Here is a 26,378-nt window from a genome sequence, read left to right as displayed (position 1 = left end):
AGTGTTAAAGTGACTTCTTTAAGAAGAAGATAAAAAAAATCAAAATATGAAAACAAAATGGCTGTAATGCCATACCTATCAATAATCATTTTTAATGTAAATGGATTAAATGCTCCAAACAAAAGACATAGGGTGGCTGAATGGGTAAGAAAACAAGACCCATACATATGCTGGCTATAAGAGACTCACTTCAGATTGAAAGACATGCACAGACTGAAAGTAAAAGTGTGGAAAAAGATACTTCATGCAAATCGAAATGAAACAAATTAGGAGTAGCAATACTTACATCAGACAAAACAGACTTTAAAACAAAGTCTATAACAGGAGACAAAGATGGACCCAGCAATTCTGATTATTTATTGGAAGAAATCCAAACACTAATTAAGAAAGACATATGCATCCCTATGTTCATTGCAGCATTATTCACAACAGCCAAGATATGAAAGCAACCTAAGTGTCCACTGACAGACAAATGGATAAAGAAGATGTGATACATATATACAATAGAATATTACTCAGCAATAAAAGAGTGAAAATGTGCTATTTGTGACCACATGGATAAACCCAGAGGGCATTATGCTGAGTGAAAAAGTCAGACAGAAAAAGACAAATACTATATACTTTCACTTATATGTGGAATGTAAAAAACAAAATAAATGAATAAACAAACTCATAGACACAGAACAAACTGAGAGTTGACAGATGGGAGGACGGTTGGGGGGATGGGTGAAAAAGGGAAAGGATTAAGATGTGCAAATTACCAGTTATAAAAAGTCACGAGGATGTGAAGTACAGCATAGGGAATCTGGTCAATAAGATTGCAATAACTATGTATGGTGTCAGATGGGTACTAGACTCTTCAGGGTGATCATTCTGTAAGTTATATAAATGTCTAACCACTATGCTGTATACCTGAAACTAATATAATATTGAATGTCAACTATAATTGAAAAAAATATTTTTTAAAAAAGCAGAAATTGTCAGATGGATAAACAAGCAAAACTCAATTACAAGAAATGCACTGTTAAAGACATAAATACGTTAAACATAAAAGAATGAGGAAATATGTATCATTTTAACACTAGTCAAAAGAAAGCTAAAGTGGCTTCTTTAATATCAGACAAATTGGATTTCAGAGTAAAAAATATCATCAAGGACAAAGACAATCACTTCATATAAAAAAGAGATCAATCCATAGAGTACAGAAGAATCTCTAAACCTGTATGCACCTAATAACAGAGCTTCAAACTATTGACAAAACTGCAGGAAAAACAGACAAATCTACAATTGTAGCAGATTTCAAGACCCTACTCTAAATACTTGATACATTAAGTAAACAGAAAATCAGCAAGTATATGGAAGACTTGAATAACACTATCAACTAACATGACCTAATGGACATTCACAGAATACTCCACCAAACAGTAAAATATACATTCTTTCCAAGTGCATACAAAACATTTACCAAGATAAACCATACTCTGAGCCATGAAACAAGTCTCAACATATAAAGGAATTCAAGTCATAAAAACTATGTTCTCTGACCACAGTGAAATTAAATTAGAAATCATTAACAAAGATCTCTGGAAAAATCCTAAACTATTTGGAATAGTATACCTGTAAGTTACCCATGGGTCAAGAACAAAATCAAAGTGAAATTTGGAAGTATTTTGAACTGAATAGAAATAGAAACACAACATATAAGAATTTGTGGGATGCTTATAAAGTAGTACTTAGGGGAAAATTCATAGCACTATATGCTTCTATTAGAAAAGAAGAAAGATCTCAAATCAATGATCTCTGCTTACAACTAAGAAAGCAAAGAGAATGAATTAAACCCAAAGTAATCAGAAGACAAGAAAAATAAAAATCAGAGTGGAAATAAATTAAATTTAAAAAACCAAAACAACAGAAAAACAATTTAAAAATTCAATGAAACCAAAAGGTGATTAAGACAATGAAATTGATAAACCTCTACCTTGACTGATCAAGAAAATAAAAAGATACAAATTACCAATAAAGAAATGAGAGAAGTAAAATCACTACACATTCTAATCACCTTACAAATAGATATCTGATCGCCTCTCTGCCTTTTGGCTAAGATCAAGTGTCATATAGATATCCAAAGCAAATAAGCACATGAGCAAATGCTCAATATTAGTAGTCACTAGGCGAATGCAAATTAAAATCATGAGATACTGCTACACATCCACTAGAATAAGTAAAATTAAAAAGGCTGACCATACCAAGATCCTACAAGAATGTGGAGTAATTGGGAGTCTCATACACTATTGGTGGTAATACAAAATGATACAACCACTTGGTAAGCAGTTTGACAGTTTCCTAAAATTTAAACATGATTACCATATGATCTAGCCATTACTCTCCTAGGTATTCACCCAAGAGAAAAGAAACTATATGTACATACAGAAGACTTGTACATAAATGTTCAAAGCTTTATTTATAATCGCCCAAAACTGGAAAAATTCTAAATGTCTACCAACAGATGAATGGAAAATCAAATTGTTGTATATCTATGAAAGGCATAATACCCATCAATAAAAAGGAATGAACTATTATTATATGCAACATGGATAAAGCTCAAAATAATTATGCTTAGTGACAGAAACCGGAAAAAAAGAGTGCATTACATATGATACCATTTATATTAGACTAGAAAATGCAATCAAGTCTCTATCAAGAAAGAAAGATGAATGGTTGTCTAAGAGGGTTGGGAGGGTGTGAGGAAAGGTAGGAGACAGGGATTACGAAGGGAACCAGGAAACTTGGGGTGGGTGTGATGATTTTGTTAGAATGCACATATTCCAAAACTTACCAAATTGTATACTACATATATATATATGCAATTTATTAGATCAATTATACTTCAATAGTTTTTAAAACCCCTTAAAGAGTGATAAAAATGTTTTTAAGTAGGAAAAAATCTGTCATAATCTCAAACATAAAGTGTATATCTATAATATTACCAGTTTTTCTGAATTCCTAGATTTCATCATACCCTACTGAATTTAACCAGAGTTCTCAACATACATTACGAAAAAGTAATAGCAAAATATATAAATAAACCTCTAAATTAAAACTAGACCTAACAATCATATATGGAAATTATTTTTGAACAATGGATTCCTTTTTGGCAAAAAATACAGATATTCTAATAGAACTTGAGGTTTTTTTAAAAGACACTAATTTATGCAGAAATTCTATATGAACCGTTTCTTACACTGGTAAAAGGAAATACAATACTCTGGTCCTTAGACTAAGAAAACTAAAATATTTCATGTAAAGAACCATTAGAAAGTAACATATTTTTGTTCCCCTTAAGTTCTTCCAGTCTACATTTAAAAAACCAATTAAGATGAACAGTAGGGGCACTGCATTTGTGTAAGCAGGAGAATGTTATTACTTTTTATATGCTTCTGTGGGTTGAGGTACTGTTTGTATCATTAGTTGTGCTTTTTTTGTATGGAAAATAGTTTGCAATAACTTTTTTAAATTAAATTCTGAAGTATAAGTCATTTCTATTGTATTGTAAATATAATTTATTTGAATTTGCAGGCAACCCAATCATATTTTAATAAAAATTTTGACTTACTAATCAACACAACTTTTCTCAATTTGCATTCTTTTCCATTCAATTTATTTTCCAAAATTCTCTGCTTTGAATATTTACTATTCCTGTCCTCTATGTGGAAATTATAGAATTAAACTTTTACATGTATGTATAATGTAAAATAAATAACCACAGTTCATGCCCCTTCTAAACAATATCAATATCTAAACAATATTACTCCCCCAAGTAGTCAGCTTGCTTGAGGATCTGCCTCTCATACTACCCAGCTTCCTAAGTGAGAAACTTCCTGGCTGCTTTTCTTTTTTTTCTGCCTTTCTTCACTGCTAAGTGCTTAATTTTTTTCCTGCAGTGATGTCTAGTTCATCCATTTTCATCTCAACACCAGCCGACTGAGAAAGTAAAGAACAGAGGAGAGATAAAATGGATAAGGGGGTGGTTTCCCCAATATTTCTCCAAACCCTTCTCTGTTAATCCAGTAGAAGCCTACTATAATCCAGACACGAGTCCACACAGGATTTCTTGAGCTCAGTCATTCAGAAAACAAGCCATTCTGCAAGCAAGCTTTGAGTTTGATAGGATCAGAAGAATGAAGAATGAAGGCCAAAAGGCATCCACCAACCCATCTCCTTTTGAGAAGAAAGATTTTAGGGATGTTAATAAACCACTATTCAAATGTCAACAGGTCAACAGATTCATGTCTACTAATAGATACAAAAATATCTATTTATATAAAATATAAAAACCTAAAATACACTACTACAATTTGAAGAGTTCCTAATACAAGCTTTTCATAAAGCACTAAAAGCTTTTTCTTTATAATAACAATCATGACCTTGTATCATCCCAGCAAGAAATCGGAAATCCCTCTTAGTATTACAAGAAAAGGAATTTTGCAGTCAGACTGACATGGGTTTAAATCCAGACTCTGCCATTTACTACCTTTAAGATTGAGCAAGTATCTCAACCCCCCAGAGGCATGAAATCAAGAAAATGATTAATACCTACCTTCACATTATCAAAATTAAATGCAATGATGAATAAAATTACAGTAATTGCAGTAATATAATTACAGAAATATAATAGCAGAGAGAATTTGTAAAGTTATCTAATTTTAGTTCCAAGGGACATCTCAGATACATAAATAACCACCCCTTAGACCAGATACCTTTTTTCAAATTTGAATGAGTAAAAGAAACAAACAAAATGAGAAACTTATATATGCTGCCTACCAGAGACTCACTTCAGACCGAAAGACACACACAGAATGAAAGTAAAGGGATGAAAAAAATTATTTTATGAAAATGGAAACGAACAAAAACATCTGGGTAGCAATACTTATACCAGACAAAACAGACTTTAAGACAAAAGCTATAAAGAGACAAAGAAGGGCCCAGTAATCCCACTTCAGGGTATTTATCTGAAGGAACCCAAAACACTACTTCGAAGGGATGTATGCATCCATTTGTTCATTGCAGCATTGTTTACAATAGCCAAGATACGGAGGCAGCCTGGTGTCCATCAATGGATGTACGAATAAAGACGAGGTGGTACATACCTGCAAAGGAATATTACTCAGACATTAAAAAAGAATGAAATCTTGCCACCTGCAACAACATGGATGAACCCAGAGGGTATTGTACTAAGTGGAGTAGGTCAGAGAAGACAAATGTCATATGATTTCACTTATATGTGGAATCTAAAGAACAAAAAAAATGAACAAACAAAACAGAAACAAAATCATAGATACAAAGAACATTTTGATGGTTGTCAGATGGGAAAGGAGTTGGACGGATGGGTGAAAGAGAAGGGATTAAGATGTACAAATTGGTAGTTACAAAATAGTCATGGGGACATAGGCTATAGCATGAGGAATATAGTCAATAATACATATGGTAATAGCTACGAATGTTGTCAGATGGGTACTAGATTTATCAGGGTGATTACCTTGTAAGGCATATAAATGTCTAATCAGTATCTTGTACACCTGAAACTAACAGAATATTGTATGTCAACTGTAATTGAAAGATAAAAAATATATATAAAAAATTCAAACACAGCAGCTAACCTGATGCTCAATAATGGCTGTCAGTTCCCTCTGCCAATGAAAGCCAATTACTAAGTCAAAGAATTCTCCAATCAGTCCTTTGTTCATGATGCTTAAAATCCAATGGTGAAATCTCTTCAAGAACAGTTTTAAAAAGAATGCCCAGAGCTGGGGCATATGTAAGAAGGAACCAAATATTTTCAGGGAGCCACAGCATTAAAAGCTTCATCACTGAGCCATGGATGCCAACTCAAGCTCCTGCTCTTCTCTACATTCACTCCTCTGGTTCATGACTGCTTGTCTCTTGGCTATAGCCTCTTAATCAGGGTATCAGCCTTAAATCTGTTCCATTTCCCAAAGTAAACTTCACACTACCTTCTAGTCTTTATAAAACACAAACCTGATCTATTCAAATCCTTGAGATACTTCTTTCCTATCACTGTAGAATAATGTCCAACTCATAAACATGACTTCTGGAGCCATTCACAGGGTGTACAAAGCAATATTTGCAATATCTGCCTACTCATTTTCCTGTCATTCAACTACAACCATAAATTATTGAGAAGCTAAAAGAATTCAGAGATGTAAAGACTAGACAGAGATATACCCTTCTCTCAGGGCGCTACTGCATCAACACTCCAAATATTATTTGCAAATGCTAAACTATATACCATGCTGTGTCTTCATGTTTTCCCCTCCATGTTAGTTGCCCTTTCCCATTTACTGTCCAATGGGTTCATCCTTCAACACCTCACAACTTTCCCAGATTCTGTTGCCCCTAATCGTATCCCAGAAGAGTTAATCACCCGTTGTTGTATGTAAGTACTGTAAGTACCTATACTATACCTGTATCTATAAGAAGCATAGCATTTATGTACCATACTTTTCACATGTCTACCTAACTGGTTCTTCAATACTGTGAGTTCCTTGAAGGCACATATTACGTCATAATTATTTTCACACCAACAGACCTAGGAAATAGAACCATTCAGTAAATTTAAGATGAATAGCAGAGAGAGTATGTCAAAGTTGTCTAAGTTCCAAGGGATATCCTTGATACAAAAACAACCTCCCCTTCATACCAGGTACTTTTTCCCTCAAATTTGAATGCGTAAAAGAAACAGTCTGTTTCTCAAACTTTCAGTTTCCAAGGATTATTTGAAGGAAACATGGTCTAACAATTGTAAGGTAATTTTGTTCCAAAGGTTCATCAATGTTTTTCAGTAAAATAAGCTAATAGCAGGAAATCATAACAATGAGAAGACATTTCAATTTGTGAGCTGTGTGTGAACCAAATTGTTGCATCGCTTTTTTTTCCCGTTAAGCTACCAAACTCATTGTGGTCCATATAGAGACCAAAAGGAACACCAATATTCTGGAGGTCCTATGTTGAAATACACCTACCTAAGTCATTAAAAAAGGATTTCTATAATTTTCTCTTGTCACCCACAATCTGTAGCCACACTTTCCTCTTTAACATTTCCCCCCAAGGCTAATCCTTCTACTTGTATGAGTACACTGGACATACATTCATTCACATGTTTAGCTTCTTCTAAAATTGATACTCATTCCCACTATGACATAAACATAGTCAAGTATCTCTACCTTAAAAGAAAATAAAAGGTAGAGGAGGCACTTCATTTAACCCATGTCTCCCATCTGTATTTCCTATCTCTACCATCTCACGATTAATAAGTTAATAATCATAATTTATTCCATGAAATCTGGCTTATAAATCCTTTTACAATAATATTCTTGATTAAAGTGCCAAAGACCTCTATTATAGTCTATTCAAACGCACATCTTTGTCATTTTACTTGACCTTTCTCTTCACTTTACTCTTCCTTTCACTTCTCAGTACGCAACTTAAAAATTCAATTAAGAGAGGGCAACAAAGGTATGCTGAAGTCCAACCTAAGCTTGCAAGCTTCAAGGAGATAACTGTAATCTCACAGACCTTTTTAAAGATCTTTTGAGGCAACTTTCACTGTCATGAAACTCGTACTCCACATTTTTTTTTTGAGGAGGTGGTATTTTCTAACAGGAATTAAATTGTTCATTAGGAGATGAGCAGTAGATGAGGATAAATGAGATGATATACGAGAATTCTGAACATGTCTGATACTAGTATTTTCAATACTGACAGATACTTCAACATACTTAATACAACAGTAACAGGTATCAAATAAAGACATTAAATGAGTTTGGGACACACAACGACTGAAGAATACATTATTTCATCTTGTTAAGTACCACAACAAAGACACTGCTCTGCAGCAAACAGCAAGGAACTGACCTTTACTTTCCCTAAACATCTATAATGATGAGCAGATCCACTGAAAGAAACATGACTATGACACTTGCAATTATTCTACAAAAAGAAGAAAGTAAAAGCATTTCTCATGTTGCAGGATTACTAGTATAATTTCAGAAGTTGTCTTCGTAATTAATTTCTAAAAAGCAAATCCTATTTTCCCATTAAAATGTATTCTCTTTACAACACATACACACACACACACACACACACACACACACACACACAATCCCTCTGGCTGAAAACTTTTAATGAAGAAGTAGTTAAAAGAGCTCCAGCCCAATGACATTTCAGAAACTTTGAGTATATTATATTGCAATTATTCTTTGCCTGTTGAGTGTTCAGAGATCTCCTCCCTCTAATTATTCTCACCACTTGTCCTCAAATTTTCTCTCCTAAAGATCTCAGGACTATACTCAAAGCCTTCAGGACCTAGCATCCCTCTCTTGACCTTCTGGGCTGCCAGAGCAAACTCTGCCAAGAACGACATCCAGAAGTTAAAATATTATATACAGTGATTTAGTTCCTGATACTAACTTCATAAAATCTAAATGAACAACTTCACATTGGTTTTTGCTAGTGTTACATACTACTCTAGGCTTCAAACTCCTGAAAATACACAGCTAATATATTTTCCAACAAAACAAAACTATATACAAACACATTTTATTGCTAAGAATAATAAGCTTAAAGTTCTTAATCACAGGGCCATTACTAGAGGATGTTTTTCAGCTGCTTTAAGCAGGGCATAAAAAGGACAAAGGGAAAGAATGACAGCTCTGATGACATTAAGAATGAATGAAAGAATGGATGAAAAGAGAAGAAAGGAAATCTACAAATGATGAAAAAACTATATACGTTACACACCATGAAGAGCTCTCACAAAAAACTCAGAAAGTAGGCAAAACATGACTAGTTAACAAAAATAAAATAAACATTTATAAAAATATGCCAAAATTTACCCATATTTAAAGAAGTGCAAATCAAGAAAAGATTATGTTTCTCAACTATGTATATGGCAAAGATTAAAAAGTTCAATAATACTACTGGCAAGGAAGGGAAAAGTCATTCTCACATATGACTGCTAAGAGTGTACATTGGTTAATACAACAAAATAAATGTAATTCCACTCCTCTGAATTTATTTTACAGCTATATTTAAATAGTGTGCAAAGATACACATACAAATGTACACTTGAAACCTATATAGCTTTACTGACCAATGTCAATCCTAAAAAAAATCAATTTAAAAAAAGATATACATACAAAACTATTCACTGCAGCATTATTTGTAAGAGCAACAAACTAGAAACCTAAAGTCCATCAACTGAAGACCGATGAGAAATACTAGCTTATATTTAAGTTTTACAACAGAATATTAAAGAGCCTTTAAAATGAAAAAAGTACATACAAATGGGCTGATGTGAAAAGATCTTTAAGATATATTGATCGGAAAAATAACAAGGATCAGAACAGTAAACGTGTATGTTCTCTCTTGTAAAATGGTCACAGACCTAGGAAATGGCTAGGTGTTACACATGGTTGCAGATAAAATACACGACACCCCCTTAAATTGGAATTTCAGATACAAATACTGTTTTAGTATAAGTATGTCCAAATATTGTAAGAGACTTATTTGCTAAATCGGGCAGCCCTAATTCCAATAACACTATGGAAGTCACATCAGTTGCCTTAGTTTCCACATTTGAAAAATGCAGGAGTCAGACTATGATTTATTCTAGTTCTAAAATCAGTTCCATGATTTGTTTTTCTAGTTCTAAAATTCATTGGTTGTAAATGCTCCCTAGAATTCTGACATTTTATAAAGAAGTCAACATATACCCATGATAACGTTCAGATAAACTAACAACTTCTAACAATCCTTCACTGAATCTTTCTAGTACCTGAAAATCGACATTCTTCAAGGTCCTACCTTAGTCTCTTACTTTACACAACTCTATGCACTCAGGACTTTTTTTCTTCCACATATACATGAATGATTGCTAGACTGTTCTTTCCCTCGCCAGTTAATCATGGAATTCACGGAGAGCCTCAAGCCATTTGTAACATCAAAATTAATGCAGCTAACAAAGAATATTGTCTTTAGACCAAATAATATAGCTTTTAGTGAGTGTTTGTACAATAAATATATCTATAGCTTACAACTTAAATATAACATACAAATATGAAGCAATTAGAGACCCAGAAAGAATACTAACAGTATATGATTGTTTCACATACTCTGCTTTACTGCAGTCATAGAAGTCAAGACCTACAGATCACCCAAATGCTAAGTCAACCCTGCTGATATCAGGAAATAAGAGCCTCATCCCACTAGTAACTGGAGACTAGAAACAGTCTACCTTCCAGAATATCTGGAGTGAAGCCTGGACAATTATATATGTATAAAGCCTTAGTATTCTCTAATCCCTGCCATGCTTATCAGGCAAAACAACTAGGTTTCTACTTTGGTTTCCTGGGACCAACCCTTTTTGATGGGACCTCCCATCATTCATCCAGATTTTGCCCACTTCCTCTCACTGAAAGCTACATACTGTGCTTTATAATCCACAGCTTCAGATGGAGTCATTAACAAAAGCAATTACCAGAGTCATGACCTCAAACCATAAGGTTTAATTACTACTGTCACCACTAAATTCTGTGATTTCCTAAAACCTCTTCCTTCAGTGTTTCATTCATTTGACGGTATTTTAAAATATATTTTGATGATTATTTAAGTATAAATTCATCATTAGCCTTTGGATACTCATTTTCTACTTATGGCTATCTCCTATAGTCCCAGATCTATGGCTAAATCAAGTTTTCCTAGGTCATATCCCATTCAATCTGGCTTTCCTATTTTATTGACCCAACACTATATATAAATGTAACAGGAACAAGAATAATAAAACCAGTAAGTGCTACTATTTTCCTGAACATTATAAGTACAACCACTATCCTACATATATTTTGTTTTGAAAACTCTAACATTAGCTTTAAAACCTATCAACTATCAAAAGCAGATTATTTCTTTCTCTGCAAAACCATCACTATAATTCATACTTCACTCTGCAGAATCTTTCACATATTTTTTTCACTTTGTATTTGGGCTATGGCAACATATTTTCCTTCAGAGTCCCAGACCTCCAGTAGGCTCATAATATTTACAGTTATGATTATTCTTAACAATGGAGTAATTTCCTTTGAAAGTAGTATGGCAACAGTAACAAAATCTACCAAAATATCTCCTGTAACACATCCATTTAAAAGAATTAACTCAATTTTTCAGATTGCAAAAGAGCAACAAATTTTGAGCAAATATAACTACTGAATTCTTCTTCCAGCTCTTTTTTGTTAAGCAAAACTCTGAAATGAAATGCAATCCATAAAGTGATACTGAATTGTTCAACGTGCTTATCTTATCTCTTCCATCAAATTCAAGAAACAGGAGATAACTCACATCTAATTAATAATTCATGTTCTAAAAATACAGTTCAGTTCTTTGAATCCTCTGGACTTTAATATTCTTTTATCAGTTTAAAAAACAAATGACAAAATACCTAGAAAATGACTCTGTGTCCTGCAGATGTTCTTTTTTCAAAGAGTCATCTCTCAAGCTTTCATCCTGTGAGTTTTCTCTTGCATCTTCTGAAATGTGTCGATAGTCAACACTGCGACTTTTTTCTAATGGCTTTTGATTTGAATGTTTCCTCTCTCCTTCTCTCTCATCAGATCGATTCCATGATGATAAACTTTCTTCACTGCTCTCTGTGGGTTTTCGAAAACGACACTGCACAGAATCCTGAGCGACCAATGCTGAAGATGAACTAGATGATTCAACATTTCTGTACTTGCAATGAAATGACAGTTCTTCATCATGAGAGGGTCTTAAGAATTTAGGTCTCAAATTTCCAAGAGAAGAAAAGTCTTGATTTTGCCTTGGATTGGAGTCTCTTCTGTATGTTTCTAAAGACCCAGATCTATTATCTTTTTCATCACCACTAAACTTATCTTTATTGTTTATAATATCTGTTGAACTATATCTATCCCTTGCACTTTTATTATACTTGACCAAGTCTGATTTTCTACTTTCTTTATCTGAGTATGTTGGTTTCCTCCAACGTTCTCGTCTACAATCTTCTTTTGTGGATGCAGTTTTTTCAGCTTCTTCTAATTTCAACTGAAATATTTCCATTGACTACAAAGAAGAAAAATTAAACAAGATGTATAAAATTTAAAAAGGCTCTATGACTCATACCCCACATGCCACTGTGGCACAATGAATGAAAAACCCAAAAAAGGGGGGAAAAAGACCCATACAATGATCTTACCTGAATGGGCTGAATTGTGCTGTCCCCCAACCAAATCCCCTAAAGTAATTACTTAAAAAAAAAAAAAAAAAAAAAATCAATGAAAAATTACTACATAAAAAATATCTAGGAACTGAAAGGCCACTTGGTAAAATATATATTACAGAAAACAGTAAAGACATAAGTTTTAAAAAATATTTCGTACTATCAGTGAGATACAAGAGGTTGCTACATAACTAAACATAACAGCCTGTCATGAAAAAAAGCACAGTTGAACAAGAAAGACTTATAAATAAAAACTGTGTGTCTAAACCATGAAGATGAAATGAATGGAAGAATAGAAAGGATTGAATCCAAAGTAGTGAATTCAACACTAACCTGAGACCTCTATACTTAGGAAAAGATGGTAAATAGATATGTTATAAGCAAAAACAACACATGGACAATTAATTCTAACAGAATTTAATATGCATATACTAGTACTTTCAGAAAAAAAGAGCAAAGATAGAAGAAAGCATTAACAAAATAATAGTAACAAAATTGCCCCAGCTAATTTTCCAGATCTGAAGGGCTCATCCAATAGCCATAGGAGAGGGGAGAAAGTGAAGCATACAAAGACTCATGTATTCAAAAACCCCAATTACTGAGTCCCAAATTCATATAAAAAAAATTCTTCAAAAAGACTGGATCAGAGGAACGGGTAGTAAATACGAGCATGAAAATTATAAAGAATTCGATTCCTAATCAAACTATCTTTCCCTGGGATGGACAAAAAAAGTCATTTTCAAAAAATACAAAGAATCAGAAAGCAAATCACTTTCTTATTCTTGGGGTGAGGGGCGGGGAAGGGGGAAGGATCATTAAGCCAAACCATATACGAATTAGGGCAAAAATCACTAAAAAAGGAAGACATGCCAGGGGCGGCCGGTTGGCTGTTGGTTAGAGCGAAGTGCTCATAACACCAAGGTCACCTTGTGTATGTCTATTTATACATACACCTTATGTATATATATAGAAATGTATGTCTATTTCCCTTACAAGAATATGAACTTTTACTCCTGGAAGTCCAGAACCATGTCTGATTTATCTTCATAGTTTTGCACATAGTAGGTGATCAATAAATATTTGTTAAATAGTCTAAAAAAGTGAAACTAAGAGAAAGAAATATGAACAGATTAAAAGTCTTAAATAAATATCCCAAAGGAAAAATTAGTAAATAGTATCAATAATCAATTCACCTAAAAAATATAAATGACCACAGAAATATATGAAAAAATATTCCAATTTACTAGTAAACAATATATAACATTAAAGCAAAGAAAAAAATCTGTTTACCTATCATAGTAACAGACTATAAAGAATGTTGAAAATCATGATAAAAGAATCGTTTTAATGAGTATAATTTGATCAATGTTTCTGTAGAGAAATCTGGCTATATCTGTACCTCACTTAGGTATCTCTATCCTTTAAACTACCAATTTCATTTTTAATAATTCATCTTAAGAAAATAACAGATAATTATGTAATACACATTGTATAAAAATGGTCCACACAGTGCTATTTAAGAAGGGAAAAAATAAAAACATATAAATGTCCCTCCATTGGCAATTAAATAAATAATGGTAAAACTATATAAAATATATTAAAAATTAAGAGGTCATTAAAATTTGTATATTTACTGGCATCCAACTATGTCTGTATTAGTAAGTGAAAGAAGCAGGATACTATAAGCCTAATTTAATAAAATTGTTTATTTTGCCTGGGAAAATGCATGTATCAAAATGTTAACAAAGATTATCTTAAAACAAAGGATGATTTTTCTGACTTTTTTTTTTGGTTGCCCGTATTTTCAAAATCTTACTATTTTCTAACCCTACTTTTTTTCTGGAAATTAAAAACAAAAAGACATCAATAACTACTGAAGTAGAAAGATTATCCACAGATGGTGAATGGAAGAGCTGGCCCTAAAACATCATATCCTGCTGCATGGTTTCATTGTTTTAAGAGTACACATACACTGTTAAAAAAACAACAACAACAAAAAAAACCTGTTATATTCCAAAACTCTGAAATACACCAAAATTTCAACAGCAGTTATCTCCAGAGGTGCACTATGGAGACTTTCCTATATTATTTAAATTTTCCTCACCATGAGAAAATGTTATTTTTGCATTAAATACACACATTTAAATTTTATATACTATAGTTCTATATTCATTATGTCAATACAAATATTACATAAGTTTATATAATAACAAAAAACAGGAAATGGCTTTAACAGTGTATAGATTTGGAATTTAATATCGATTCAATTCAAAAGTGTTTCATGGCACAAAACACTGACAAAGTTAGACACTTAATTTCTCATATAACTGAAAACAATATGTATCTCCTTAATATGAATACTCACCCCATATCTTTCAGCTACAATGTCTTCAAAATTTCTATTTTGTTTCTCAGCTTGTTCCTTCATTCTTTGATAAGACTTCCTTAGCCAGCTTAATCCACCATCTTCTATTACTGAAACTAAATTCCAATAGTAAATGTCAGTTACTTTTCACGTCGTATGACAATTAATATGTATTGCTTTTTAAATGACTTCTAAAGCATAAAATTAAGTTTTTTTCCTTGAACACAAAAATCACAAGTGCATTCAAAATTTAACATATACGAGGTGTGATCACAAAATACGGTGAATGCTGCTGCCAAGTGCCATCCAACAGAAAAACAGGGATCTTCAATACGGTAAGCAACGCATTGAACCATTGAACCTTAGTAACAGTGTGTGACAAGTTTCAACTTGTCCAATGCAGTTAGTGTGAGCTATGGTTGAGAGAAGGTATACTTTAAAGTGTGCCATAAATCATGGATCACGAACAACACATTAACATGAAATTTTGTTTCAAACTGCAGAAAGGTACTAAAGAAATACACGAAACGTTAAAATTAGTTTATGGTGATGCTGCAGTGACCATGAAGACAGTTTACAAGTGGTTTGAGAGATTTTGTAATAGGTATGAAACAAGTGAAGACAAGGAGAGATCGGGACATCCTTCAACATCAAAAACCCAAGAGAATGTTGAAAGAGTAAGTGAAATGATTTGATCAAACAGGCAATTGAGTATTAGGGAAATTTCTAAGGATCTGAACATCTCTTATGATACCGTTCAAAGCATTTTAACAAACTTGAACATGAGGCAAGCGAGTGCAAAATTTTTTCTACAAGTTTTAACTGTCAAACAAAAGCAACAGCGTTTGTCAATTTTGTTGGAGTTGCGTGATCATGCCAGCTTTTTTAAGACAAGTCATCATGGGAGATGAAATCTGGGTCTATGGTTATGATCCTGAGACTAAGGCTCAGAGTTCTCAATGGAAATTACCCAGTTCTCCTCATGAGAAAAAAGTGCATCAATTACAATCTAACAAAAAGGTGACGTTAACTATGTTTTTTTACCTTAATAGAATTGTGTGAGCTGAGTTTGTATCCAGGAACACTACAGTGAACTCTGAATATTAAAAGGGCTTATTAGAGTGTTTAAGAAACAATGTGCAGAGAAAACGGCCTGAGAAATGGGAAACAGTTTCATCCCCCATCACAACAATGCTCCATGTCACACATTGCTTCTAGTATGGCAATTCCTGTCAAATAAAAGCATTATGGTGTGTCCCCATCCACCTTATTCATCGGATCTGGCACGGTGCAACTTCTCGCTCTTCCCCAAATTCAAAATGACTATGAATGGTAAGCATTTTGAATCGATGCAGGACATCAAGGCAGCCACGACAGTGCAACTAAAGATACTCATGAAAGAGGACTTCCACAACTGCTTCAAAAGGTGGCAAGAATGATGGGTTAAGTGTGTTCCAAGTGAGCGGGAAAATTTTGAGAGGGATTGATAGTAATGTGTCTTCTACTGTAATAATTTTTATTTTTTAAGTTTAAACATTCACTGTATTTTTTGATCACACCTTGTATTTGGGTGTCTATATATGCAAGGTACAGAGTTATGCGACTATGACAAAGGAAAAATAAATAAAACTATCCTCAAAAAAACTGCCATCTCAGAGAATGAGAATAAAAGGATACAAGTAATAACAAAAATAATACTGGATAAATATAAAACAATATAACGAATTACAGAAAAAATAGAAAAGGGAAGGATTATTTCTAAATGGAAGGTAAAACTTCACAAACCAGGCTCAAAACCATGAGTTGGATTTCTATACACAAAGATAAGAGTAGGTAGGACATTCCCAGAAATAAAGAATAAAGGGAAAAATAAGGAATAGAGGGAAAAAAGCTACTTCTGGTACAGCACAAAAACAAATAAGGAGATTATGGAAGATGATGCTTAAATGTATATTAACTCATATTATTATACTTCAGTCATGATACCAACTATGAAAATCTGAATCCCTTCAACAAACTTATTAAGTTGCTTATATTTCTTCTATACACATCACACTTTTGCTATGCATAAAGAAAAATCTAATTAATTATCTAAGTCAAAACTCTTTCTGATTTTTCTTGTCGAGATACGGGACTACTTTAGAATCACCCCGGTTCTACAATCAATAAAAATGCACACAAATAGTCCCAAAAGACATGTAAAGAATCTTCATTTAATATCTGCATCAATACCAGTCTAGAACACCCCAAATGTTTATCATCAGCAGGATATGCATATATGTAAATTATGACTCATTCCTAAAACAAACTACTATACAGCAATGAAAATGAGTGAGTACAACTATACAAACAACATGGATGAATCTGAAAATGTGGATAAAAGAAGCAAGAAACAAAAGAGGGTACAGTGTATGATTCCAGGAAAAACTTTTTTTGTGGAGTTAGAAACCAGAATAGGGTTACACTTCTGTCAAGAGCCTCAGAACTAGAAGGACCACAAAGGGAGCATTTGGGATGCTAACAATGTTTGTTTCTCAAACTCTGTGCCTCTCATAGAGATGTTTTCACTTTGTGAAAATTATCAGTTTGTATACTTATGAGTTGTGTACTTTTCTGTGAGTGTTAAACATCAATAAAAAGGTTGCTTAGAAAACAGATTTTTTCAACCCTCAAATTCTAGTCCCTCATTCAAATCTAATGAGTTTAACTTTACTAAGCAATCTGTTCTAAGATAATGGGTTTTTCTTTACAGGTCTAAAATACTTTGTACTTCAAAACCTAGATCTCTAGTTAACTCAGTGATTCACTTATTATTCAAGTTTATTTTCCTCTTGCTCTTTTTTTCCTTATTTATATAGTCTACGGGCTCAAAATTAACAATGCAACTACTTAAGGAAGTTAGTCAAAATCCACAATTTACACAGTGGTAAGAGAAATCCACTATGAGTAACACCTATACTAATGTTCCAGCTATGTAATTAAATTTATTCCAAAGACTTATTTGTGAAACTGATAAAATGCTGATGGGTGTAGTGAAAATTTTCCTGAACAATCACCAATATATTAACAGTTCAGAGAAAAAAATCTCAAAGAAAAAGTAAGACTGCTTTTATTCCTCTGTATTGACATTTATTAAGAAAATCTAACAGGAATAAAAATTTTCAGTCAATTTAGTCATAAGTCAAATCCACAATTTTAGAAATATTTATATAATAATGCCACCTTCAGTTGATTATATATTCTATTTCAATAGTCTTATTAATCTTATAATTAGAGATGCAATAATATTTTTAACAAGAGACATCACCAAATTTAATATTTTAAAAGCAAACAAAAAATGCCAATTTGCAGCACCATTGATCATGAAATTCAATACAACAAATATTTATTGAAACTTACTATGAAAACGAAAATTTGTTTATGCACAGTGGGTAGTAAAAACATGAATAAGACATAGTCCCTCTCTTCTATGCTGAGAAAAAGACATATCAAATAGGTGTAAGAAATTCATTGGTATGCAGCACATAACATACACCTGTATCTGAAATTACTTTTTACTCATCAATAATTAAGAGACTGAAAAAGTATGTGCTTCTGTCATTATTAAAAGTTATATGGCTATATACAAAACATGACCAAATGAATCTGGGCTGCATTCTCCATTTTTCTCAGAAGGCAGGATAATATAACAATAGCAATAAACTACACATCAGGAGATTCCTAAATTTTCAGTCTTGCTGCTACTGCTAACTAGTTTAAAGCTCTTAAGCAGATCACTGACTTCTTTGGACTCTTGTGTTTTTACCTGTAATATAAGGCAATTGATTTAAACCACCTTTGAAATTTCTTCTACCACAAAAGATTCTAAAAGAGAAAGCCAAAAAATAGATGGGAAAAAATATATAGGAAGAACAGAAACATATCAGAAGAGTTTTGTAAGCAAGAATTTCTACTAACTACACGGTAACAAGTATAGTCTTCTAATGAAGAATCCAGAGTAACTAACCCCAGACTAGAAATCAGAAAACTTGGATTCTAGCATGATTTACATGACTGCTGCAAATTTCTTGGCCACTCAAAACCTTATTTTCCTGAGCAACAACATCAGGACAATAGCACCTACTTTACTATCTTCACATAGTTGCTGTGAAAATAAGCTGATTACAAATGTGTCATGTAAACTTTAAAATTGTACAAGTATTCTCATTACTAAAATATAACTAAAAATAATTTTGTATGGATGCTAAAAATAGTTTACTTTTCTACTTAATTTTCTCTAAAAAAGAAAAATCTAGCTTAACAAATTATAATAAAAATATGGCACCTCAATCATTACAAAAACACTGTTCATAAAATCATCCCAAAACATTTAATCATTTAAACAAGTATTTGATAGCATTGACATTATTGAGTATTTACTATATTCCAAATACTGTGCTATAAGATTTTCTCATTTATTCCTCAAAATAACTATATGATAGGTATTATCATTAGTCCCTATTACAGAGGAGTAAATTAGACTCAGAGATCAAGAAAATTTCCTAAAATCACAAAGCTAGAAGTGGAAATACAAAATTATAATCCCAAGCACCCTAATTCCAAAGTCTAAGTCCTTAACTATTAATATAACACTCTAGCACCTCTATACCTCAATACTAAAGTTCTAACACTTTTAGGTGCCTAAACATTTCAGCCCTACCATTGGTCTAAAAAGAAAGACCACACTATCTACACATGCAGTCAGATCTGTAGATCATTTTTTAAAACTGAATTTCAACTCGGGGATCTGAATCTCTTGACAAACATAAGCTTTCTGTCATTTTTCCTCTTTCTAAATAAATATAATATGGGAAAGGGAAGTGGTAAAAGCATGATATGAAAGGGAAGGGAGAAAGATCCTCTAAAAGCTTTATGAAAGGTTATTTTTCTCCTTTAGTGTCTTTGATTTGCCGTTTCGGCCCACTGAAAGAAACCACTTAAGGTAGAACTTTGGGTATTTTACACTCAGTGAAGTCAAGAACCTGGTGACTACAAGTACCCAAAAACAGGGTTTGTCAATTCTACTAAGTTCTCCCCATAGATGAATTTATGCACCGTCCTCTGATAATACTGGTGGTAAACACTTGGGTCATAAAATCAGCCCTACATGGTCATGGTTTACTGAGTTAACTTACTGCTCCCGAAACTTTTTAAGTTTCTGAAAACAGCATTTCAAAGAGATCCCTGTATGACTACAGCTACTGTAACCCAGCAGAGACATTTCTACCCATGCAGAAAGGCAAAGAAGAAAATGTTACAATTACTAATAACTTTGTAAACAAGAAAAATTATTTTTAAAAAAACCTATAAGGAGGCTCTACAGACATCTCTACATAAAATACAAAAGAATTTTAATAAATGGTAAAAATAAAAATATGTATAAAAAGCAAGAAAGTATTCTGATAAATCATTAAGATGAAAAGATAAACATCATGATTTACAATATTACTATCTCTACACTGGGTTAATAGTACTATAATTAAACTTTTAGTTGAGTCGTCAAGGCAACATTTAATTGGCATATAATTATTTTTTTTAATTATGGTATCGAGTATAAATATGTGACACTCAAATATTTTGTCTCCATCTGCTGGAAACTAATAGCACTATCTTAAGGGTAATACAAATTTTATGAATGCTGGAAAAGGTGGAATTTCTGAAGATATAAAATCACATCTATAATGTTTATACATTATTTTCATGAATTTTGAGACTTAATACTTTTTCCCCCCTTCTTCTGCCTTCCCCCGCTCCACTCAAGTTCAAGCCATTGTTTCTTAGTCTAGTGGTGTAGGACACAGCTCCCTGGCCCATGCTGGTATTATGAGCCTTGCCTCCCCCCACCCCACCCCGCTGAGGCAGTCGGTCGCCGGTCGTTGGTTGGCCGCTTACAGCAGCTCACAGCAGCTCTCACAGGCTGCGGGCCGCCCATGATGGCTGCCAGCCACTCACACTGGCCACTGGCCGCTCCTGCCAGCACACAGCAGCCTGCAGCAGCTCACGCCAACCTCCAGCTGCTCACCGCAGCCCAGCTCCAGGGAGAGCTGTTATTCACAATCTTAGCTGTAGAGGGCGCAGCTCACTGGTCCATGTGGGAATCGAACTGGCGACTTCGGAGTTAGGAGCACAGCGCTCCAACCATCTGAGCCACCAGGCAGGTCCAGACTTAATACTTTTTACATTTTGTTATAGAATGTAACAAAACAAAGCATTATTATATCCTCACAGGATCATATTTTGCACTAATCCATTCAAAATAAAAAGTCAAAATCATGAAGTATAAAACACATATTTAATCAATTTACTTCCAAATATATCATCTTCCCAGTTATTAATAATTTCAATATGGCCTCAAAAGATTGCAAACATTTTAATGTTTGACATATGTAAACTGAACCTTTAGTAATCATATATAGATGCTTGCAATACGAAATCATACAAATTTCATATCAGATAATTAATAAACTTATAGTTTTGAAAATATAGAAACAAACATAGATAATTAAGGACTTGATCAAAATTACAGCATCGAGCAGAAATATTAAAATAACCAGTAATAAAATTTAGATTTACCATATCTCAGAATCTCAAACATTTTTGGAATTCATAATACATCTTGCCAATTTACCAACAAACTCAGTTCATTGCATTAGGAATATCAAGTTACAAAAACTGCTTATGTGGCTACAACCGAAATATAAAGAGATACCTTTAGTAACTGATGACACATTACAGTCTTCTGGTGGAAGACCTGTCCCACCATCCTTCCAGTATGGATTCAATTCTCTTTCCAGCAGTCTGGACTAGAACAAAACATTTTCAGAAGTCATAATTTTAAAATAACCCCACCATAAAATCTAGTAATAAATAACGTATCTGAGACTCAGTTAACAGTCATAACCTTGGAACAAATATTTAAAACACTCTTAAGACACACTCTTCTGCAGCTTGCTGGAAATTATGTGTAAATTAACATTTATCCATTGCTTCCACTGAATGCCGACTATGAACCAGAACTGAGCTAGATACAGAGATAGAACAATCAATATACCTAACTCAGCCCTTGCTAGCTTGTGAGATAGTGAGGAATACAGACAATAAACAAATAACTGACAAGTGCTTTGAAGATAAAAGTCCAGAGCGCTAAAGCCACACATAATTCAAACTCCTCTCACACTGAAGGATCAAAGACTTCCTAGAAGAAGTAATATGTGCAGTCTTAGACCTAAGGATGAACAGAATTAGCCAAATTTTCTTTTGTGGGAAGAGACGGCACAGAGATGCTCCAGGCAGAAGGAACAACAGCACGTTCATAAAACCCTAGAGGAAGGTGAAAACATAGCATCTTCAGGGAACTTAAAATAATTCAAACTGGTTAAAATTTAGAAGCATGAGTGAGTAGTGGTTAAGAGATTAGGTTGTACAATAACCAGGGACTAGGCCACATAAACCATTTTAAACTGCTGTTAAGATTTTATGCTGGGGCAACAGTGAGTCATGAAAGGGGTCGGCTTTGTATTACACAGAGAGCAAAGCGGTTTCAGGCTGGAGGAAGGACTGAGGAGCAAGATTAGAGACAAGAATCCAGTCAGAAGATTGTGGCAATAATCAGTAAGGAGATGATGAGAGCCTAGTCACAATTCAAGTGCCTCCTGTGTTCCAAGTGCTATGCTGGGCACAGGTGCTACAATGAGTAAGCCAGGCATATGCTTGCCAATGAGGAAGCCTTGCCATCAAAGACACTATGATCTACAGAAACGCGGGAGGCAATTAGGCAATATCAATATATGTAAGTGCTATGAAGGTAAAGGGTGCTATAGACCACATACTAGTGGTTCCTAATTGACCTTATAGGAGGTCAGAAAATGATTCTTAGAACTAATAATGGCAATTATTAGAATTCACAATGGCAATTAGATGGAAAAGAATGAAAAGTTAATTAAACGTTAGTTTCCAGTAGTATGAATCAACCATACCACTGATAAAGAAAAACGATGGATCATTTTTTTAAAAGGCTTTTAAAATGTACCCATGAGCTGACAAAAAAAGCACAGAATCTTCAAAAGACAACATTAAGTTAAAGGTTAAGTTAGAGGGATAAATAAAACTGTAACAATTTGGTTTCTTTTATACCAAAAAAGATTCTGTCACCTCTAGTACAATATCTCACAGTATCTACAATCAAGGAATTTCTTCCAGTGGTCTTATCTAGACACTCAAAGAGATACACATCAGATACTCAATGGGATAAAGAAGGCTGGAATTACATACTGAGGAGGACAACTGACACAGGCTAGACAAACTATGAGATCTTATCTGATAATATACAAAAGAAAAGGTCTCTGTACACACCGGTTTTACAAAACAGCTTTATAAAAAATAAATATTGTTAGCACGAGAAAAAAAAAGAAGAAAAAGGACTGACTATATAAAGACTAGTACAAATCAGTAAGAAAAAGAAAACTCCAGAAGAAAAATAAGCAAAAAACATAAACAAGCAGTTTGTACCATAATCTGAATGACTGAAAAACACGAAAAGCTCTCTCATATTAATCAAACAGATGTATGTTTAAAAAAAAGGAAATATTTCTCACCTATTAATTAGCATGACAAAAAATTTAAAGTTTGACAATACAAATACTTAGTATGGTAAAGAAACATACATTGTTGGCAGTATAAATTGTTAAAATCTCTTCCCAAGTATTTGTAAAAGAAGATAAGTGCACACTTTATAACTTAGCAATTTCACTTTTAGATATGCATAAGGACCTCCCTTTAGCACTGTTTGTAATAGTTTGTAAAAGTGAAAAACAGCAAATAATGTAAATGTCCACAGATAGCCAAAAGGAATAGATATCTACAGTATGTCAGTTAGACGATGGAAGACTATATATTAGTAATTAAAACGAATGAAATAAAACTAAGATATAGCAACATGAATCAGTCTCTAAAACACTCTCAGGCCTTCTAGTCAAGATGGCTTATTAGGATTCCATTCATCACAACCTCACTGCTCAGGATAAACAGAAAAAATATGCAAAACAGAAAACACACTTGAGTTCAAAACAAGATAAACATCTCTGTGGCCCAGAACAGATATGCAAAGCAGTAAGCAGAACTGAAACTAAAGGCCTACTGGGCTCTGTATGCAAGCAGAAAGTGACAGTCCTTAGTTCAATCTATAAGATAAACACTAAAAGTGCCCCTGCTGAAACTAAGGGAAAGGAGCCAGCCTCACCACACGAAGCCAAAGACAGGGATGGCAAGATCTACTTGTAAAAGAAGGTTGAAAAGTTGGCAAGCATCTCTATCATGCTACAGACTGGATCTACAGGTACATGCTTATATATGTGTGTCTATGGCTTATAGCACAATGCGGGTACGAGAAGCCCAGAGGACACAGACTAGCCTTGAGCATTGGTTTTCAACTGTGTGTGACCTTGATCCAAGGTCAAAAGATTGTTTGTGTTTGTGTGTGTGTGTGCGTGCTTGAAGAGATTCTGTCTATGTGTGTGTCTCCAAAATTAAGTTTTAGCAAACAAAATATATTGTTATTACATGTAATGAATACACTGATATTTTTTATTTTTAAACATTGATTGCAATAAATTAATTTCATGACCCACATTTTGAAAAATACTAGCCTAGAAAACCAAAGAAATGATATGCTCAAAATCAAGAGGAGATATAAAATCAACATGCTTCACACCAAAGCTTCAGTTAAGGGTGACATTTTAGACTTCATCCCATTACCTTTACTTTACCCTCACTCCCATTACAAGAATTAACATTTGGGTCTAAGGCAATGGCCATTTATTTCTCAAACCAAATATTTATCATGTGTTAAGAATATGATGATGTGCAGAGACCACCACACTCAAACTGATGTGCAGATGTTTGAAAATTGGCTACTCTCACTCACTAGTTGCAATAATTTACTTCTGCACACAACAATCTGAGTTCTTACCAACACAAAAATCAAAAATTACTACAGACTATGAACTTCAGAACTAAATCCAGGATTTGCAGGGAAACAAAGTAAATTCACGGGGAAAAGAATAATAAATGTACAATTTCAAATGTACAAAAAATTAACAAAGCACCTATATAGGCAGAGTTCTATACTAGCTGCAAAGGGAGATACAAATATAAACAAAACAGTTTTTTCTCAAAAAGTTTGTAATCCCATAAGGGAAATAAGATAAGACTATTAAATTACAGTACTTTACAGAAAACTACCAGTACCACATAGTAAAGGAGTAAATAAAGTGCTTTGGAAACATAAAGAAGAGACTTATTTCAGTCAAGAAATAAGGAAGAATTTCATCATATATATTAAATCAGGTCTTGAAGGATAAACAGGATGCAGACATAAAGAGAGAGAGGGAACTCACTTAGAAAGAACTAGATGAACAAAAATTTAGAGACAGGAATTTGCAGAGAAATATGAAGGAAAGTAATTAAACTAGTTTGGATAAAGTACAAATTACCTCATAGAAAGAGTCCAATCTAAACGTGTTTGAACTCTATTTGCAGGCAGCTTTTGGGGTCTTTTAAAGGATAACAATAAATGTACCACCTTTCTTTTTCAATCTAGGCCCTGAACAAGTTAAAAATACAATAAAAAACACAGGAAGTAAAAGACAAAAAATTACCTTTATTGCTGGTAAGGCTAAATTGGAAGATAATTTTTCTTTCAGTGAAAGCCAAATGGGCCTGTTATCTGAACTATACAATGAAGCAGACTTTCCCGGGTGTAGACAGCACTGAACCAGCCCCCCATTTCACCTCATTCCCCACATGGTTTCTGCAGGCAGCCTGTTCCATAAGCAGTAAAAGAAGAGCCAAACAAAGTAGGCATAGTTTATTCTTTCCAAATTTTCCAATAGAAAATGTAGTCCATATCCTCAAGGACAGACATGAGAAAGAAGGCGGGCATAAAATACCACTAGTGGAGCTTCTTCCACCAGAAAGGAAACATTAGAAACGGCAACAACACATTCTCCTTAACTTGAATCACTGAAGACTTTTAAGCAGAATACCACGATCAAAAACTACTTTGAAAAAATTAACTGGACATCAGCTATAGGATGCTGAAAAACAGAGGTTATTGTAATTGACCAGGTAAGAGTAACCAGGGCCTGAACCATAATAATATCCAACCTTAAATGGTTCTTAGTTCCCGGGATTGTCCTCAGTTCATTACATATATTAACTCAGCTCCAGTATAGATGAGGTAAATGAGGCTCAGAAAGGTGAAGACATACAACTAATAGGTGGCATTCAAACTACAGCAGTAGCAGCAGTAATGAAAATGATACAGATGCAAAGGACAAAAATTACATAAGCAAATAACAGATGCTGAGTTAATTAAATCGGAGAAACACACACACACACACACACACACACACACACACGGTCTGACAAGGATGTGACGACTGAGTTCGCAAAATTCATTGCAAAGATGTTGCTAACCTTTTTTGATGTCAGAGGGATTATTCATTATGAATTTGTACCAACTGGACAAACAGTTAACCAAGGTTACTATTTGGAAGCGTTGAAAAGGTTGCGTGAAAAAGTTAGATGACCTGAACTTTCCACCAACAATTAATTCACGGCTCTTGCATCCCGACAATGCACCAGCTCACACAGCACTGTCTGTGAGGGAGT

The 26,378-nt window shown here is 33.7% G+C and overlaps 1 protein-coding gene across 1 annotated transcript in view; it reads right to left on the bottom strand.

The window, feature by feature from the left end:
* Positions 1-26,378, bottom strand: part of CWF19L2 (CWF19 like cell cycle control factor 2) — a 91,387-nt gene that overhangs the window by 52,830 nt on the left and 12,179 nt on the right. The window contains exons 6-8 of the mRNA XM_074337068.1: positions 21,418-21,511; positions 14,670-14,785; positions 11,510-12,147 (exon numbers count right to left, since the gene is read on the bottom strand). Of these exons, the coding sequence (XP_074193169.1) occupies positions 11,510-12,147; positions 14,670-14,785; positions 21,418-21,511 (848 nt within the window). The remainder of the gene's footprint in view (positions 1-11,509; positions 12,148-14,669; positions 14,786-21,417; positions 21,512-26,378) is intronic.

The sequence above is a fragment of the Rhinolophus sinicus genome, linkage group LG06 (genome assembly GCF_036562045.2).
Source record: "Rhinolophus sinicus isolate RSC01 linkage group LG06, ASM3656204v1, whole genome shotgun sequence".
Classification (NCBI taxonomy): domain Eukaryota; kingdom Metazoa; phylum Chordata; class Mammalia; order Chiroptera; family Rhinolophidae; genus Rhinolophus; species Rhinolophus sinicus.
This window is presented reverse-complemented; position numbering and strand designations above follow the sequence as displayed.